Source organism: Dipodomys merriami, unplaced genomic scaffold (genome assembly GCF_024711535.1).
Source record: "Dipodomys merriami isolate MVZ:Mamm:240054 unplaced genomic scaffold, mDipMer1.0.p SCAF_6, whole genome shotgun sequence".
NCBI classification, from domain to species: Eukaryota; Metazoa; Chordata; class Mammalia; order Rodentia; family Heteromyidae; genus Dipodomys; species Dipodomys merriami.
Window position 1 is genome coordinate 35,105,220 of NW_027206179.1, and position 19,959 is coordinate 35,125,178.

The following is a 19,959-nucleotide window of genomic DNA, read 5'->3' on the forward strand; positions in this document are numbered from 1 at the left end:
TAGGTATATGAAAAGCGTTTTTGTTTTCTGTTTTCCTTTTTTGAGGCAGAATCTTCTTGTTTCCCAGACTGACCTGGGAAAGGTTGTAATCCTCCTGCTTCAACCTCCCAAGTAGCTGAGATTATAGGACTCTTCCACCATACCAACTTATGTATGTTATTACTGAAGCTCTTCAAGAAAATTACAGTTGAACATATTTCAACAATTTATAGGTTCAAGTGAGACCTTATAATCCTAGCTACCTGGGAGGCTAAGATCAGAATGATTTCTGCTTAAGGCCAGCAGAAAAGTTCAGAAGTCCTTGATCTCAACCTATAGCTTAGTGAGTGGTATAGTCCTGTTGTCATACCTACATGGGAAGCAGAGATCAATAGGATTTTAGTTCTAAGCTAGTCCAGGTAAAAAGAAGTCCATTAAATTGCATCTCAGTTAAAGAAGCTAGGCTTTTGATGTCTGTCATCTCAACTACAACAGGAAGTCATGTTAGGTAGATTGCAGTCTAAACATGCCTGGGCAGAGAGTGAGACTGTATCAAAACCAACCAGTATACTGAGCACTCGGGCCTCACCTGTAATACTGAAATTCACATGATTGAAATTCTAAGCCAGCCTTGACAGAAAAGTTTCCGAGACTTCATTTCCAAAATAATCAGCACAGCACAAAGCAAGGCTGGAGGTATGGCTGAAGTACTAGAACAAAGCACGCACAAGTCCTGAGTTCAAACTCTAGTTTAAGAAAAAAGGTGGGGGGCTGGAAAGGTGGCTCAGTTGTAGAGCGCTTGCCTTGCATGCATGAGGCCCTGGGTTCGATTCCTCAGCACCACATAAGAAAAAAGAAAAAAGCCGGAAGTGGCGCTGTGGCTCAAGTGGTAGAGTGTTAGCCTTGAGCTGAAGAGCTGAGGGACAGCGCCCAGGCCCAGAGTTCAGGCTCCATGACCGGACCCAAAAAAAAAAAAAGAAAGAAAAAAGAAAAAAGATGGAAGGTAGGTAGGAAAATAGGTAAGTACAAAGGAAGGAAAGATGGAGATGGAAGGAAGGGAGGGAGGGAGGGAAAGAGCGAAGGAGAGAGGGAGGAAAGGAAAAAGAACGAAAAAAGGGAAGGAAGGAAAGAGGAAGGGTGGGAAGAAGAAAAAAAGGAAGGAAAGGAAAGAAGGGAAAGAAGGAAGGAAGGAAGGAGGGAAGGAAGGAAGGAAGGAAGGAAGGAAGGAAGGAAGGAAGGAAGGAAGGAAGAAAAACAACCAGTACAATAAAAAGGACTGGAAGTTTAGTGGTACAATGCCTTCCTAACAAACACAAAGTTCTAAATTCAAAACCTAATGCCACCAAAGCATAAAACATGATACATAGGTTCATTCAATAAGTATCTTGGAACTCTTATTGAGACACCTTTGTTATAAAGCAGTGTTTTAGGAAATGATGGAGATGAGGTAAAGGTTTCATTAGAGAGACTAGAACTCACTTAGCTTTTAGAATGTTTTAGACTATCCATTTATCAGACCTGGATTCAAAACCCACCAATGTAACTTGATAATGTAACTCTAGGAAATTAAGATATTTAATCTTTCTGATGCTTATTTCTTCTTCAAAGTTGAAATCATTAAGATTTTTTCATGTGTCCCTCAAAAGGCTCTAAATATGCAAATTATAATCCTATTCATATTAAATGTTAATCATATTTGTATGTTATATTCATAATCATATAATCATCTATATTAATCATATATAACCATATACTACCTAAGAAAAATCATCATTTTCTTTTTTTTAATAGAAGTTGGTTCTTCCCTTTTGAGACATCCATCACCTGAACTTTCCCGGCTAATCTCCGCCCACAGTTCTCTTTCCAAAGGAGAACGAAATTTCCAATGGCCAGTTTTGGCTTTTGTTATACAGCATCATGATCTAGAAGGTCTTGAAATAGCAATGAAACAGGCCCTAAGGAAATCTGCTTGTCGAGTTTTTGCTATGGAGGTATGAATATGTTAATGGAATTAAATACAATTCCTGGATCTGACAAATACATGCTGATTCTATTTAATTTTTTTTTTTACCAAATTTGATCAAATTAGATACCATTAACCTTTTGAAAATATAAAGCTCATGTCAAAATTAAACTCTGAAGTTTATGGATATTAATCAATTTAGAGTTCTATATAAGTACTGTAAAAATGTTTATTTCTAATTAATGATTTGAATCTTGAGGTGGTTTGTTGTTTTTGTTTGTTTGTTTCTTTTTTTTGTTCTTTTGCTCTTTTAGGTGCCTTTCCTGGACTTAAACTCAGGGCCTAGGCACCATCCCTTAGCTTTTTCTGCTCAAGGCTAGCACTCTATTGGCTAGCACTCTGTCACTTGAGCCACAGGTTCCATGTCTGGCTTTTTGTTGGGTTAATTGGAGTTAAGAGTCTTATGAACTTTGTTGCTCAGGCTGGCTTTGCTCTTCCTAAATAGCTAGGATTACAGTCACAAGCCACTGGTGTCCAGCTTTGAGATCATTTTTTAAGCTTTTATGATCAGAGTATTAATTTCACTAGAATGAAATGACAAAGAGGATGAGGAATGGGGCTTTTTAATTATAACTTTACTGGTAACAGCTTATCTAGAATGTTTTGTTGAGTTGCTGTATCTTACAAACCTATATATAGTAAATCTTTGTTATGAGTATGATAAATACCTGTCCCTTTATTAGTGGAAACAATATAAAGATATTTAAGTAAATGGTCACTTGAATGTAGCTTTAGAATCATTCTGCATTGGTTTTAAATGTAAGTTGGAAATAAATGTGCCTATGTAAATTAAGAAAAAATTCATTGTGTTTCATAACTTATTTTTTGTTTCAACCTATATTTTTTAATTAAGACCTAAATTGTTTAACATTTTAAGTTCAATGTACTTTCAATAATATAAAGGCCAGATTTTCTAATATGCCCTTGAGCATGTAGTTCTCTGAAGTACTTCTAAGAAAATCCGATCGTTGTAACTCATGTGTTTCCTTTTTATCTTGGACGCTTTTATTCAGGCATTCAATTGGCTTCTGTGCAACGTCATACAAACAACTTCTCTCCATGACATTCTGTGGCATTTCGTAGCCTCACTCACTCCTGCTCCACTGGAACCAGAGGAAGAAGAAGATGAAGAAAATAAAACAAATAAAGAAAATGCAGAGCAAGTGAGTGAAATTTTTGTTCATTTTATTGTTCTGTATTTTAAAGAACTAATAAGGTTTCAGATGGTATAATTTGCATACATCATTACAGAGTATCTAGCTTGATAAAAAGTAACATTTTCATGCTATCAGTAGAGGGTTGATTACACTTAGTCAAAGTTTTCTCTCTAGTAAAAATGTTGAGAGTGACATCTGTCATAAAGTAGTCAGCTGGATAGCAGATAACATATACTATGCAAAGCAGTATATGATAAGTAAAAGGAACAATACTCTTACATAGGGGACCAAGGACTGGGAGGACATATGTGGGGTGACCGTGATGAGTACTGCTAGCATGCTATTGAAATCCTCAAAGGCCATGTCAAAGGAATATCAACAGTTAAAATCAGTACCTAAAAATCATGGGCAAAACTGAAATAGCCCCAGTCTAACAAAGTTGAGTGGTAGGCCTTGTCAGATCTAGATTGACTACTATCTCTGATGAAGGAATTGAATACAATATTCTTCATAAGAAAATAAACTAGAGCTCCTGTGGTGTGGAATCAATAGACCTGGAAAGAAGTAAAAAGTGACTGTCTTTGTCACTTAGCTCATTGACATAGTTGAAAATTTTTGATAATCACACTTTGGCAGCAGGATGAAGAATCAAGCACATTCATCTTTGTCATCCAATAACGACTTGTTGTAGAACAGTTTCAAAAGCTATAAAAAATCACATTCAGAATGGTACAGTATTTTTCACTTCTGTGAGTTTCTCCTATCACAAATGTGAAATAATTCTTTAGAGGGTTTTATGAAAATAGTTCAAATGGCTATAAGTAAACTGATAAAATGAACTCATACTTCTGTTCATCAGAACATTGTACAGCAGTAAAATATTTATTGCATGTGTAAGTAATAAGTAATGATCTCCAAGATAAAAGGAAAAAGGAGAGTATGAATTAGTGTGCATAGAGTGCTGCCATTTGTGTAAACAAACATTTGTAGAAAATCTTATAATATGGTCCACTTTATTAGGAATTGCCAATGGAGAGATCATTGGCATGGCTAGGATATTGGGACAGGAAGACTTATATTGGCATTTTTATACATTTTGAATGTTCCATCATGTTTATTACCTGCTCGAAAGAATAAAGTAGTGACGCTTGGTTCACAGTATCCAGTTATCAGTAACATCTACTTTTATTGTTAAGCAGATATGTTTTATTCAGTGACTCTTAGATACTATGATCAACATTATTGGAAATAATTTAAGCTGCAATTTTAAAAGCTTTTAATGACTTTTAATGATAAAAAATGTCATATATTTCTTGTAAAGGTAAGTGCTTAAAGGTATTTATTTGAAACATTGAGGGAGACATTACTTTTGACTAGGTAAAGTTAGGCAAGTTACTCTACATATAAACAGGCAGATTTTTATTTTGGTGCATATAAAATAGAAGAAATGCAATTCCTCAAATAGAAGAAAAGCCATGAGCAGTGGCAGAAGTGTATATGAGAGTTTTAGAAATGGTAATTTAATGAAAAGAAAGGTGTATTTTTTAAAAGGTGTTTGGATGCTGTTAGAAATTTCATGTCAAAAATCTTTACAAGGACTGTTACACCTGTAATCCCAGCTACTTTCGAGGTCTCTGTTTGAGGTTAGCCTAAGCAGAAAACTGGTTAGACCCTATTTCAAAAACAAATGATGGTTCATGTCTTTAATCCTAGCTACATATGAGGTAGGATGTAGGAGGATCTTGGTCTGAGGCCAGCCCAAGCAGAAGAAAGAAAAACAAGCTGAAAACAAAAGGAACAGGGTGTGTGACTCAAGTTGTAGAGCACTTGGCTATCAATCACAAAACCCTGACTCCAAACTCTCATAATTTTGTGGTAATTTCTGCCCTAGAGGAATGCATAAAATAGGCATTAAGTGTAGTGTGGCATACAGCAGAATTAACATGACCAAAAATCTCTGCAGTTTGACTTCATCCACATCCTTCATTGGCCATAGGTACTATGGGTACAGAAACTGAATATGCTTTGTATTAACCATAAGATATGTCACTCTCCTACCAACTTGACCTTTTTGTTGTATTTGGAATGACTGTACTTATATTATTAAAATTTATTTGCTGTGAGAATGTTGCCTTTCCTTGTAAAGCAAGTGTCTTTAGAAGATGGAAGGTTCTGGAATATCCTTCTCCATAGTAAGGCAGACATTATAACACTGATAAGTGTCTGTTCAGTCACATTGCTAAAAATGAAAATGCATTTGCTCCCCACTTCTCCTTCTTGACTCCTCCTGGAACTGTGTGTGATCACTTTCTTAAGAAATCTTCCTTAGGAATTTGAAACATCTGTTAAATAGTTTATATGTTATTCTTTTAAAAATATTATTAAAACTGCCACCAGACTGAGGGTTTGAATAGAAAATGAAATCTAACAGCTCTCTCTCTCTCCAAGCTGTGTATCTGCCTAAAGGAAGAAGCCGTTTTGTGTAATTCACATTAAAAAAAAGTCAGATGAACTAGTAATGACCCCAACTTCTAAACGTGTTATTTTAAACATCTATACAAACTCACCTGCATATATACCTCATCATGTATACATATGAATTTATTCTACTAATATATTTGTATGTGTAGTAAAAGTATGTGTATATGATATTCATTTATTTGCTAATTTTATGAGGAATCTTACTACTTTTTCCCTATAAGTATTACAAATAGAATTAGGAAATCTTTGCTTACTGTATGTATTGGGTATGGTTTAACTATAACTGTTTTTAAAACTACTGTAAAGAGAATTCTTTCCAGCTTACATACTAGTAAACTTGCTTTCAATATCTACTTTAGGAGAAAGATACAAGAGTATGTGAACATCCACTCTCAGATATAGTGATTGCAGGCGAAGCTGCCCATCCTTTGCCACACACATTTCATCGTTTACTACAAACAATCTCTGATCTTATGATGTCTCTCCCCAGTGGAAGTTCATTGCAGCAAATGGCCTTAAGGTAATTTTGTTTCTAAGTATTCTAGGTGCTCCTACAGAAAGTATTTTGTATGAAATACAAAATGCTAAATGCTCAAAAATCCTCTTTTTTTTTTGTTTTGTTTTTTTTTTGGTCAGTCGTGGGGCTTGAACTCTGGGCCTGGGCGCTGTCCCTCAGCTCTTCAGCTCAAGGCGAGTGCTCTACCACTTGAGCTACAGCGCCACTTCCGGTTTTCTGGTGGTTTATTGGAGATAGGAGTCTCACGGTCTCTCCTGCCCGGGCTGGCTTTGAACCGCGATCCTCAGATCTCAGCCTCCTGAGTAGCTAGGATTACAGGCGTGAGCCACCAGCGCACGGCTTCAAAAATCCTCTTTTTAATACTAAAATATAAAGAATCCTTGTACCATGTAGATGGTGCCTTCCTCCTTACTTTCCTAATTTTGAAAGATGTTCTCTTTGGCTGATACCTGTTTGCTGTTCTGTAAAATGTAGGTAACACATACGTTTTAGTGCTCCAAATGCTTGCTGTAACCATCTTCCTCACTTTTCTCTCTCCTACTTCAAATCATTTCAATGTCACAAAACATAAGAATGAAAATGGATCATAGCAACAAAACCCAAAATAGAGTCTCCACTTTAAAAGAGCCTAAAGAATGGATCAGTTATATGCACCCAATTTTAAAACTTTTCAATGACCATAACATAATTTTAACCTGACATCTGTTGAGAATTTCACATTACTTTTACATTGTGAACCTTATTATTATATCTATTCATTAGACTACAAATATAACTAGATCCTCAAATCCTCCATTGTTTTATGGAAGAATAAGTTGATAAGATGATTGGGCTTCTCATACCCCAATGATAAAACCAGTGAAAGAGATATATTTGTCCTCTTCATGAAATTTTTGAAATTAAAGATACATTATATCCAAATGCATTATTCTATGTGACATTATCACATAGAAATATTTGAGAAACTTTCAAAGTTTTCTTGATACAGACTTATAGCCTTTGTTTTTGCATCTATGACCTTTGATGTAGGTGAATTTTCCTTTAAAAAATGGCAATGATTTAACTCCCTAAAGTTTTTAATTTCAGTTTTTTACTAAACTATTTTTTTAGGAATTAGCTATAGAGTATGCATAGCTATTCCATGAATTCTTCAGACATTTTTGAAAAATTGTTTTGTAATTTTTATTTAATTTAATTTGTATTTATATTGCTTATGTATTAATTTTAGATGCTGGAGTCTCAAATTCAAGCAATCTGATCACCAATTCCTTCATCAGAGCAACGTCTTTCACCACATTAATAATATTTTGTCAAAATCAGATGATGGGGATAGTGAGGAGAGTTTCAGCATCAGTATTCAGTCTGGCTTTGAAGTTATGAGTCAGGTCAGTGACATAATAGTGATGGTCTTTTGTCCTGTAGTAAATAGTCTACAATGTTTATGAGGAAAAACTAAGTTGCTCATAAATAATTTGGTTCTCTTAACATTATTTATTGTCAAATGTATGTTTTCTCATCATGAAAGATTTGTTTTTTTATATTATAAATGTTTATATTTGTTTCTGCTAGGAATTGTGCATAGTTATGAGCTTAAAGGACTTAACCAGCATTGTTGACATAAAAACTTCAAGCCGACCTGCCATGATTGGCAGTTTGACAGATGGTTCCACAGAAACCTTTTGGGAATCAGGAGATGAAGATAAAAACAAAACTAAGAACATTACTATCAACTGTGTAAAAGGAATTAATGCCCGCTACGTATCTGTTCATGTAGACAATTCTCGGGACCTTGGGGTAAGAAAGAGAACTTGATTTCTAGTTTCTAAGTTCCTTTCAGACCATTAGTAATCATGCATTTTTCTTTTTTGGGGAAGGTCCGGTTGTGGGGCCTGAATGCTGGGCCTGGGTGCTGCCCCTCAGCTCTTCAGTTCAAGGCTAGAGCTCTACCACTTGAGCCACAGTACCACTTCTGGCTTTTTTTTCTTTTTGCTTATGTGGTGTTGAGGAATCAAACCCAGGGCCTCATGCATGAAACCAAGCGCTTGACCACTGAGCCACCTTCCCAGCCCACTAATCATGCATTTTTCTTTGTGAGTTTACCTAAAAGATTTGCCACTTGAGATTTTGCCAAATAAGAGCATTAAAAATTTTTTTATTGTGAAAATACCATACAAAGGGGTTACAATTACATGAGCAAGGAGCCTTTTTTTTTTAGTTTGTAAATTAACCTTAAATCTAAAAACAGCTTTATGTGATTGGGGGAACTATAGAATATAAATTCTAAGCTGAGATCTGAATTCAATATACAACTGTAGCTAGACAAAATAAAAGTTTACTGTAGAATTTTCTACTTCCATGTCCTTGTTTCAGCTATTTCAATGGTCTAACTATATTCCCCATAAACTGTGCATTTCAGATTCTCTCCAAATCTTTATAAGACCCAGTAGAGAAATCCTGTCTGGGTAAATGCTTTATAAAAATAACTCTTTTCTCCACAGACAGTTTTTTTTCTCCTTTTGCTTTTGTTTTTGTATTCAGTACACTCCGACCTATATTTAATCACTTCATGTTTCAACTTCTCATCCTTAGGTCCCATCAAAGGCATAAAACAAAGGAAAAGAATTGTATTTACAATAAATACAATAAAATAGTCAATAAAATAGTACCAACTGCCATACCATTCTTTTAGCCCCATTCTAGGGAAGGATATCTTTTGGAATTTTGTTCCTCAGATTAGATATTGCCTGTAAGCTGATACAGTTTTAATAAATCCTTTTGTAACATTTTGGAACTGCTCCCACCCATCTTCATATTCACTTTCCAGGAAGAATCAGAATGGTGGAGTTGGATCTCAGATAACCTGGATATAAAGCCAACCACAGCTGTTCACTTTGCAGTCAGCTCTCTTTTACCTCCACATCATTTATGTCTCAATATATTAATCATACCCTTTCTCAGAACAGTGATTACAATCAATTTGACATTTTTGTCTTTTCTTAGAGTAGATAATCACAGCAGTATTAATTTTTTAACCCCTGTTATATAAGTTGGCATTTATGCTTCTTTTCAGAAACATGTATCTGTTCTTTTTTAACCAAAGTGTATGAACCCCCTCAAACTGCCCACCATTGTCTATAACATTTGTTGATTGGGATTGTCCTGGTCTGTAATAGTCGTACTATGTAATTCTAAAACAAATTAATGTTAATCTTTGAATATGCTTTGCATTAACCTTAAGATATGTTGCTTTCCTACCAATTTGACTTTTTTGTTGTATTTGAAATGACTGTACTTATATTATTTAAAATTTATTTTCTGTGAGAGTGTTGCCTTTCTTAGTAAAGCAAGTGTCTTTAAAAGCTGGAAGGTTCTGGAATATCCTTCTTCATAAGGCAGGCATTATAGCACTGATAAGTACCTGTTCAGTTACTAAAAAGCAATGACATTGTAACCAGTAGTGTGAGACATGAGTGAAAAACAGAGAAGTTTGGAGGCCACATGAAGATGTATGAAAAATGTCAAACTTTGAGCGAGCATATGAAGAAAGGCTGAAAGTGCCAGTGGCTTATGCTTGTAATCCTAGCTACTCAGAAGACTGAGATAACAAGACTGGGTTTTGGATCTGAGTCTTATTTCCAATTAACCACCAAAATGCCAGAATTAAGGTGTAGCTCAAGTGGTAGAATGTCAGCCTTGACAGAAAAAGCTAAGCAAGATCTTGAAACCCTAAGTTCAAGCTCCAGCAAGTTTAAGTACCGACACAATAACAGAATGAAGGAACAAATGAACGAATGTAAATAAGTAAATATTGTAGAGTTGTAGTAATTATTATTAGCTAGATAAATGGTAATAGGAAGGACTGTAAACAACAGGCAGAAGACTTAATATAACATTAATGGACTGTAAAACCATTATAACTTCTAAACCAAGAATATAGCATAACTATTTTGGATTTCTATTTTAGAACAAGGTCACCTCCATGACCTTCTTAACTGGCAAAGCAGTAGAAGATTTGTGCAGAATAAAGCAGGTAACTGAAATTTTATCATTAAATGTTTTGCTACCAGAGAAAAAGTTCTTCTTAGTCTCCATTGTGGAATTCTAGTTTTATGACATGACTTAAATATTGTAGGAAATCATTAATTTACAAACACCAACTAGTGTGTTTGTGAGGATAGGAACAGCTATCCCTGTACTGGATGACTCAGAATTAGTGCTCTAAGTGGATTCCTGCAACAAGCCTGTACTATTATATTGTGCCTATAGTTTTCCTCTCTCTATTTCCCTAAGAAAATTCAGGTTACCTTAAAATTCATTACAGAGCTGATATAACAGTCTTTCCAATTGTCTACAATTTAGGTTAAATGGATTATTTTCTAGCTTAAAAAATTATCACTTGTTAAACTTAGCCTTACATATGTTGGAAGTCAGTTTACAAAATAACCCTGTAAACAGTCAACTCTTATCTGGCAGGAGCTTGAGATTCTATGTATATACATACTCACTTAGTTACACACTGGTGAAACTTCATCAAAGCTGTTCTTTTGCCATTACTTGATCTCACAAAGGTTGAATAGTTGGGCTTTTTTATTACTTTTTCAAATCATATTGAGATTTTTAGATAAAACAAGTAACAATTTTTTTCAAATTATAAACTATTTAAGAAGATAAACAACTCAGTAACAGCATGTGTTCATATTTATGTCATTTTAGAAAAATGACATCAATTAAATAATATCTTCAATGACTAAATAAATCACATAGCAATCTCTAGTTCATTTCTTAGTTATCAAATACCATAAGTACAAAATTTTAATTATATCAAAGGAATAATGTTAGAAACCATTCAGCGCTGTATCAGCATTTAACTTTTAGAGAGGAAAATTATATTCTCAATGAAAGTCAATAAACTAAGGAATCTAGCATAGTTACATAAACTATGGTTAAAATGAAGCATTCATATGTTGTAGTGATGCTTTAATGCAAGGATTTATTGCTGATCTTGAGAGGATTCATACTGACAGTCTACATGAAGTACAATTGTGCAAGTTGTTGGTGATGGCTCCACTTACACAACTTATACTAAAAAACTATCTGGTAGTCAGGACTTGGGCCTAGATTTTAATTTTCAGTTCCATCATAGGATTATTCAAACTGGACCTGTTTCTTCTATAAGTAATATTATTCCTTTAAGCAATATTATGTATCCTTACAAAACTTAAAGTAGTGTGAAACAGTGTTTCCTAATACCCATTATTTCTGTGTAATGACAGACATTGCTATAATTAACGCTGATTGTAAGGTGGCAATGAAAGTGACTCAGCTGTATCAGGTTCCTGCCTTTTTTCTACTCAACCAGGTTGATCTGGATTCCAGGCATATAGGCTGGGTGACAAGCGAACTTCCAGGAGGAGATAATCACATCATCAAAATTGAATTAAAGGGTCCAGAAAATACACTCAGAGTTCGACAAGTAAAAGTCCTTGGCTGGAAAGATGGTGAAAGCACAAAAATTGCAGGCCAGATTTCAGCCAGTGTAGCCCAACAGAGGAACTGTGAGGCTGAGACTCTGCGAGTATTCAGACTTATTACATCTCAAGTAAGTGTCCATACTAGTATTAGTTCATTATAGTGAAGGATAAATTAACTCTATGTATTTTGAGAGTTTAACAATACATTTTGTAAAATTTGTTAGTGATTTCTGGCTACAGATATGGCCTTATAGCCCTTCTGATCTGATGTTGCATTCAGAATTCAGAATTATGGTACATAGAGCAATAGCATATTATAAAGCATGGAGGTTCAGTTTTAAGTTTTAACAGTTGGTAATTCCTGACACTAATTTTCATGTGTCTACCTTGTCAGGTATTTGGAAAGCTCATTTCTGGAGACGCTGAACCTACGCCAGAACAAGAGGAAAAGGCTCTCTTGTCATCACCTGAAGGAGAGGAAAAAGTATACAATGTATTTATTTGTATTCTAAACACTTATTTCTCTTTTTCATTTTCTTACTTTTGTTCAGAGGACTAATCCATACACTGATTTTTGTTTTAGTGGATATTTCTTTGATAATAGCTTCTTTGCCATATGTATTTTTTTACTTTAATTAGAAAGAAAATTATGTATTTAAAAGAAATTCAAAACACAACAAATCAAAGAAAGGTTGGACAAATGGGATTGCATAAAGTTGCAGAGCTTCTGCATGGCAAACGACATAGCTAGCAAGATCAATAGAAAGCCCACGGATTGGGAGAAGATCTTTACTAGCCATACAACGGACAAGGGTCTCATATCTAAATATACTTGGAACTCAAAAAATTAAACTCCCCAACAACAAATCCTCAAAGAAACAACTGCCCAATAAATAAGTGGGCTAAAGACTTAAAGAGAAACTTCTCTGAAGAAGAAAGAAGGATGGCCAATAGACACATGAAGAAATGGTCAACATCCCTAGCCATAAAAGAAATGCAAATCAAAACAACATTGAGATATCACCTCACCCCAGTTAGAATGGCAAAAATCAAGAACTCTAACAACAACAGATGCTGGAGGGGATGTGGACAGAAAGGAACCTTACTTCATTGTTGGTGGGAATGTAAACTTGTTCAACCACTTTGGAAAGCAGTATGGAGGTTCCTCAAAAGACTTCACATAGAACTCCCCTATGACCCAGCAATCCCACTTTTGGGCATTTACCCAAATGTTTACAAACAAGACCACACTAAAGCTACCAGCACAACTATGTTTATTGCAGCATTGTTTACCATAGCTAAGATCAGGAACCAACCCAGATGCCCCTCAGTAGATGAATGGATCAAGAAAATGTGGTATATATACACAATGGAATTCTGTGCCTCCATCAGAAAGAATGACATTGCCCCATTTGTTAGGAAATGGAAAAACAAGAAAAAATTATATTAAGTGAAGTAAGCCAGGCCCAAAGAAACACAGGTCCCATGGTTTCCCTTATTTGCAATATCTAGTATATGTATGAGTCAAGCGGAAAAGGTCAGATAATGTGATGTCAGGAAAATGAACCCTTAGATATGTATTTTAATGTTTTTTTCTTTCATGCATGTGTTTCTAATGCATTTATAAGATTATCTCTTTGTTGCTTTGTATGTCCCTCCCCCACAGTATAACCCCTGCTTTCACTATATTTGATGTCAGTATAATTTGTGGAGGAGATGGGGAAAAACCAGTTGTTTAAGAATACAGGTGGACCTGTTGCAACAATGAGAAGTACAAGTTGTCATGTCCAAAAACGAGCTTTACAATGTCGGTGCGGGGTGGGGGGGGGGAGAAGGGGGGGAAGGAGAAGGATTGGGATTGGGGGGGAGGGGGGAGGCTGGGAAGGGATGTGAAGGGTAAACAAAGGAGGAGGCTGCAATGCTTGGTAAGAAATGTACGCATTATCCTGCCCATGTAATTGTAACCCCTCTGTACAGTATGTTCACAAATAAAATTAAATTAAATTAAAAAAAGATCATAAAAAAAAGAAATTCATTATTTATGTATAATCTAGCTAGTTCTATAATTCACAGCAAGTTAGTTTATACCTAGGGTTGTTATATTAAATTGTCAATATATGAAAAGCTAACAGACATTTATTACACTGTGCTCCATAAATTAATTACCTTCTCCCTCCTTTGTTTTATTTGTCCCTCACAGACTAGGTAAAAATACTTAACAGTCTTCACAAAGACTTCTAGAAGTCTGCACAAATAATAATATCTTTTTTTTCTTGTTTCTTGTTTCTTTCTTTTTTTTTTTTTTTTTTTTTTTGTTGTTGTTGTTGGTCATGGGGCTTGAATTCTGGGCCTGGGTGCTGCCCCTCAGCTCTTCAGCTCAAGGCTGAAGAGGCCACAGTGCCTCTTTCAATATTCTGGTGGTTAATTGGAGATAAGAGTCTCATAGACTTTCCTGCCCAGGATAGCTTTGAACCGTGATCCTCAAATCTCAGCTTCCTGAGTAACTAGGATTACAGGTGTGAGCCACCAGCACCTGGCTTACAAATAATAATCTTACGATTTCCCTAAACAGAAAGATTTTTCCATCTGCTAAATTTTATAATAATCTATATATTCCTCTTTTTGGTTTCTCTGTTGCTCTGTTTATCTGCATGTAGGTTTCTTTTCTTCCACTGAGCCAAACCTGTTTTTTCTTTTTCAATTGTGCCAGTCCCAGGTCTTGAACTCAGGGTCTAGGTGCTGTCCTGAGCTTTTTTGCTCATGGCTAGTGCTCTGTTACTTGAGGTACATTTCTACCTTCTAGCTTTTTTGTGGTTAATTGGAGATAAGAGTCTCAGACTTCCTGCTTAGGCTGGCATTGAACTGAGATCCTCTTGTCTCAGTCTCCTGAGTAGATAGAACTACAGGTGTGAGTCACTGGCACTCATATGAACCATACATTCTTAAGACCAGGTACATTTGTCTTTTTACCCACCATGGCACAATCATACATTTTTATTGAAATAACTACTCTTTATAGTATACTTGAAATTTCTTCTGTAATATAAGTACTTCACTTGCTGCATCTCAACTAAAGCATTACAAGAAGAATGCCTCAGCCTGTTAGAATTAACTGCAACTCTGATGAAACCTGCAGTAGCTGAGTAGAACTGGAGAGAAGAGATCTTTGCTTGTTCCTGACCTTTAAAGAAAACATTCAGCTTTTTACTATTGTGATGTGAACGATAGATTCTTTTTTTATTTAATTTTTTTAATTGTGAAAATACTGTACAGAGGGGTTACAATTACATGGGCAAGATAATGAGTACATTTCTTATCAGGCATTGTTGCCTCCTCCTTTGTTTCCCCTTCCCAAACCTTCCCATACCCCCCCCCCCGCCAACTACCTGATCCTCCCCTCTCCCCCCACCCCCACCAAAGTTGTAAAGTTCATTTTTCGACATAACGACTTGTACATCTCATTGTTGCACTGGGTCCACCTATATCCCTATTTAAACAATTTGTTTTTTCCCTTCCCCTCCACGAATTATACCAACATCAAATTGAACCAACTTGCTTGAAACACAATTCTTAATGGCCTGCAGATTTAGTCTAGTTTGTAGTAATATCATCTTTGAACACTTACTTTATTTTTTTTTTGGTCATGGGGCTTGAACTCATGGCCTGGGAACTGTCCTTGAGCTTTTTTTGGTCAAGGCTATTGCTCAACCACTTACTTTGAGCCATAGCTCCACTTCTGGTTTTCTGGGGGTTAATTGGAGATAAGAGTCTCACAGACTTTTCTTCTAGGGCTAGTTTTGAACTATGCTCATCAGATCTCAGCTTCCTGAGTAGCTAGGATTATAGGTATGAGCCACCAGTGCCCAGCTGCTGCTGCTGCTGCTCCTCCTCCTCCCTCCCTTCCACCTCCTTCTTTTCCTCCTCCTCCTCCTCCTCCTCCTTCTTTTCTTCTTTCTTCTTGACAACTGTCTAAGCTGGGTCATTTTTTCTCCTACTCATTGTATCTACAACTTCTCTGATTGCTTTATTCTTTCTTTTCTCTTTTTCTTTCCTTCTCTTTCTCCTTCCTTTCTTCCTTCCCTCCCCTATCCCTTTTTTTTTTGTTGTAAAGATACTATACAGAGGGTTACAGTTACATGAGTGAGGTAATGAGTACACTTCCTATTGAACATTGTTACCCCCTCCATTGTTTTCCCCCTACCATCCCTTCCCTCCCTACCTTCCCCGAGGTTCTTTTTTTTTTTTTTGATTGTGATTAAGTGATTACATAATTTCCCGAATTTCACAGTATTGTGGAATAATGATGTTCATTTAAAGTCACAACTTCATTCTAACTTTCCTGGAGCAAATTGTCTATCACAGTCTATAACATATAACGGTGTTCACATGTTATACACCATACATGTGATCAGCAGCATGGGGATATTTAGTAGTGGTTCGACCAGATGAGTGGGGGTTCTTTGTTTCTTAAGTCCTGTTAGTTTTGTCGTATCACCTAATATTTTGGAGTTAGCATCCACTTATCAGGGAGACCATGTACCGTTTGTCTCTTTGCTCTTGGCTTACCTCGCTCAACATGATTCCTTCTAGATCCATCCATTTCCCTGCAAATGCCATTATTTTGTCATTTCTAATGGCTGCATAATATTCCATTGTGTATAGATACCACAATTTTTGGATCCATTCATCTGTGGTGGGGCATCTGGGTTGTTTCCATATCCTAGCTATTGTGAACAGTGCTGCAATAAACATGGAGGTGCATGTGTCCTTGTATATTGGTTCCTGTTGTTCAAGGTAGATGCCTATAAGTGGTATGACTGGGTCATAAGGGAGGTCAATCTTTAGCTTTCTAAGGACCCTCCAGACTGCTTTCCAAAGTGGTTGTATAAGTGTACATTCCCACCAGCAGTGTAATAGGGTTCCTCTTTCTCCACATCCCCTCTAGCATTTGTCGTTGGCTGATTTGTGGATGTGGGACATTCTGACTGGGGTAAGGTGGTATCTCAGGGTTGTCTTTATTTGCATTTCCTTCACCACCAGGGATGATGAACATTTCCTCATGTGTTTCTTTGCCATTTTTATTTCTTCATTTGAGAAGTCCCTCTTTAGTTCCCTTGCCCATTTTAGATTCTTTTTTAATATAAATGCCTATAATCAGATGGATGATGTTTCTTTCTGTTTTAAATTACTAAGAATTTCCACTATAATGTATATTCTTATATATTTTTCTTACCTTTATTTCTGTTGAGTAGAATAACCAGTAAGTATATTGCTGTACATTTTAATCAATTTGTGACATTAGCTTATAGGTACTTTGTTTTCCTTTGATGAAAAATACAATGAACTAGAAGATGCAAATGTGAGGCCCAGTCTTCTTTAGGGGTGATGAAATACTTTAAAATTGACTTTGTTGACAGTTGCACATGCCTGTAAATATACCAGAAACCATTAAAGTTGTAGAATTCAATGAGGTAAACATTACAGTATGGTTATCTCAAGGAAGCTGTTTAAAAGGCAAAAATAAGCCAGGCACGAGCCTTGTAATTACCAGCCTATAATACTAGCTACATAGGAGCCTAATTTCTAAGGATCATAGTTCAAAGTCAACTCACACAGGAATGTCCCTGAGACTCTTATCGCCAATTAACCATCAAAAAGCTGGAAAAAGAGGTGTGACTCAAGTTGTAGAGCACCAGCCATGAGTGAAAAAACTAAAGGCAGAGCCCAGTATGAGTTAAAACCAAATAAACACACACACACACACACACACACACACACACACACACACACACACACACACACACACACACACACACACACACACACACACACACACACAAAGGTAAAACATTTAAGAGATTATGTATAATCTAGCAAGTGTTTTAAATTTCAAGAAAAGCTTTATTCTACAAATTTACTTTCTTTTTGAATATACTTTTGTAGCTCTGTCATTCAAGTTATTTATTTCATCTAAGTTGTAGAATTGATTAACATAAGTTATACTCTATCCTTTCCATATCTAGAATTTCTGTGATGTCTCTTATTATATAGCTAACTTGTGTCTTCATTCTGTTTGGGGGATAACATAACATGGTAAAACATTCAATTCTGTCTTTTCTCTTCCATTTGTGTTTTTGTGTTTTTTTGTGTTGTTTTGTTTTGTTTTTTGGGTCTGGTCTTTGGGCCTGAAGTCGGCCTGGGCGCTGTCCCTCAGCTCTTCAGCTCAAGGCTAGCACTCTACCACTTGAGCCACAGCGCCACTTCCAGCTTTTTTCTTTTTGCTTATGTGGTGCTGAGGAATCAAACCCAGGGCCTCATGCATGCAAGGCAAGTGCTCTACCACTGAGCCACCTTTCCAGCCTCAATTCTGTCTTTTCAAGGAAACATCATTTAGTTTTATTGCTTCCTCTTTATTTTAATGAGTTTATCTCCTTTGTTTAGTCTAATCTCTTTGACCAACTGAACTTTATTCTTTATCTTAACCTCAATTTAAATAAATTCTCTTTAAAATTATTTCTCAAGATACTTTGAAATATCAAATACTCAAACTTTTTTAAAAGAGTACACTTCATTTTCTTTCCTTTCTTATTTTAAGGCAACATCAGATGCTGACCTGAAAGAGCATATGGTTGGAATCATATTCAGCAGAAGTAAGCTGACAAATTTACAAAAACAGGTTGGTGAATTGGGATTGCTTTGTCTTTTCAGTTTTGTTTTTAGAGAATGAAATATTTTCTAAATTTTGTGGAGGCTTTAGCTCTACATCTTTTATAGGTTCTACAGAATTTGTGTTTATATTTTTCTAGAGGGAAATGATTATTGTTCCATATCAAAGGATCACTTCAGAAAGTTTTTTAATTTTCTTATCTTGATGCTCTTATATTTCTCAGTTTCAGGGAGATAGTTTTATTTTAGTGACAAATGTTCAGCTCTATCAGATTAAATTTTCATGTCCTATGTTTTTTTTTTCCTTTTTTTCATTAAACAGTTTAATAGAAGTAACTATAAGAGTATTACTAGATTTTATGGAATGAGAGGCTCAAGAGTCAAAATACTGGTTTTAGCAGCATTCTCTTTAGAATAAATGCCAACTTGAATTTTTTGTACTTTATATTTCTGGACTTGGTATAATTCTGTACTATATTCATTAACTTGGATTCTTATAAATCAGAAAAAATAAAAAATTTCTAATTATATTGTAAATGCTATCAATTTTAAGAATAGAAATGTTAAAACATGGTGGATATTGGGTTTCATATGCTAGTAACTCATGGGCAGAGGCATTGGTAACATATATAGTCAATTTCATATAAGAAGTGTTATAAATATTTGTATTTTTGTTAATGTTCTCTAGTTTTACTCCATTGCTCTTAAGATGAATTAAGAAAATGATAAAATGGATAATTAACTTTGAAAGAAGAGTAGTAAATTGATAACGTACTTGCCCTTTTGTTTGTTTTATGAAGAGTAGTTAATCAGTTTACAAATGTCTATACATTGCCTTCACCTAGGTATGTGCTCACATCGTCCAAGCTATTCGTATGGAAGCCACCCGAGTTCGTGAAGAATGGGAACATGCCATATCAAGCAAAGAAAATGCCAATTCTCAGCCAAATGATGAAGATGCCTCCTCTGACGCTTACTGCTTTGAGCTGCTCTCCATGGTTTTAGCATTGAGTGGTTCTAATGTCGGCCGGCAGTATCTGGCTCAACAGCTAACTCTGCTTCAGGATCTCTTTTCTCTTCTTCACACAGCCTCTCCTAGGGTCCAGAGACAGGTGACTCATCATGTCACTTACCTTTGTCCTTCATTTTTCTTGAAACACTTAAAAATGACCTGGCAAAAAAAACAAAAACACCTTAAATATGGATCTCTCATATATTAGATCCTTTATTTTAACTTTGTGTTTTATTTTTTGTTTTTGACTCTTTGTAATAGGAGTACAAAAAGGCAAAATATTGTTTATTATACTAATATATTTTGATAAAGAATATTTTGGCTGTTGATTACATTCTTACCATTAAATATATGGTGTCATTTAATCTTAACTAAAAATAAAAAGCAGTTGGGCACCAATGGCTCCTGTCTTTTAATCCTAGCTACCTAGGAGGCTGAGAGCTGAGGATTGAGGCTTGAAGCCAGCCTCAGCAGGAAAGTCTGTGAGACTCTTATCTCCAGTTAATCACAGAAAAAGCCAGAAGTGACACTATAGCTCAAATGGTAGAGCACTAACCTTGAGCAAAAGGAGCTCAGGGACAGTGCCCAGAACCAGAATTCAAGCCCCAAGACTGGCTAAAAATAAATAAATATTTAAATAAATAAAAATATTT

The 19,959-nt window shown here is 35.6% G+C and overlaps 1 protein-coding gene across 14 annotated transcripts in view; it reads left to right on the forward strand.

Moving 5' to 3' along the window:
• The window catches only part of Mycbp2 (MYC binding protein 2), a 242,592-nt gene that overhangs the window by 195,804 nt on the left and 26,829 nt on the right, over positions 1–19,959 (forward strand). For 12 of the 14 annotated variants that reach the window (XM_070002776.1, XM_070002783.1, XM_070002780.1 and 9 more), the window contains 10 exons: positions 1,771–1,970; positions 3,016–3,165; positions 6,000–6,160; positions 7,386–7,542; positions 7,727–7,951; positions 10,122–10,187; positions 11,517–11,756; positions 12,023–12,121; positions 18,224–18,304; positions 19,140–19,406. In XM_070002776.1, the coding sequence (XP_069858877.1) occupies positions 1,771–1,970; positions 3,016–3,165; positions 6,000–6,160; positions 7,386–7,542; positions 7,727–7,951; positions 10,122–10,187; positions 11,517–11,756; positions 12,023–12,121; positions 18,224–18,304; positions 19,140–19,406 (1,646 nt within the window). The remainder of the gene's footprint in view (positions 1–1,770; positions 1,971–3,015; positions 3,166–5,999; positions 6,161–7,385; positions 7,543–7,726; positions 7,952–10,121; positions 10,188–11,516; positions 11,757–12,022; positions 12,122–18,223; positions 18,305–19,139; positions 19,407–19,959) is intronic. The other 2 variants (XM_070002777.1, XM_070002790.1) reach the window with 1 other exon arrangement.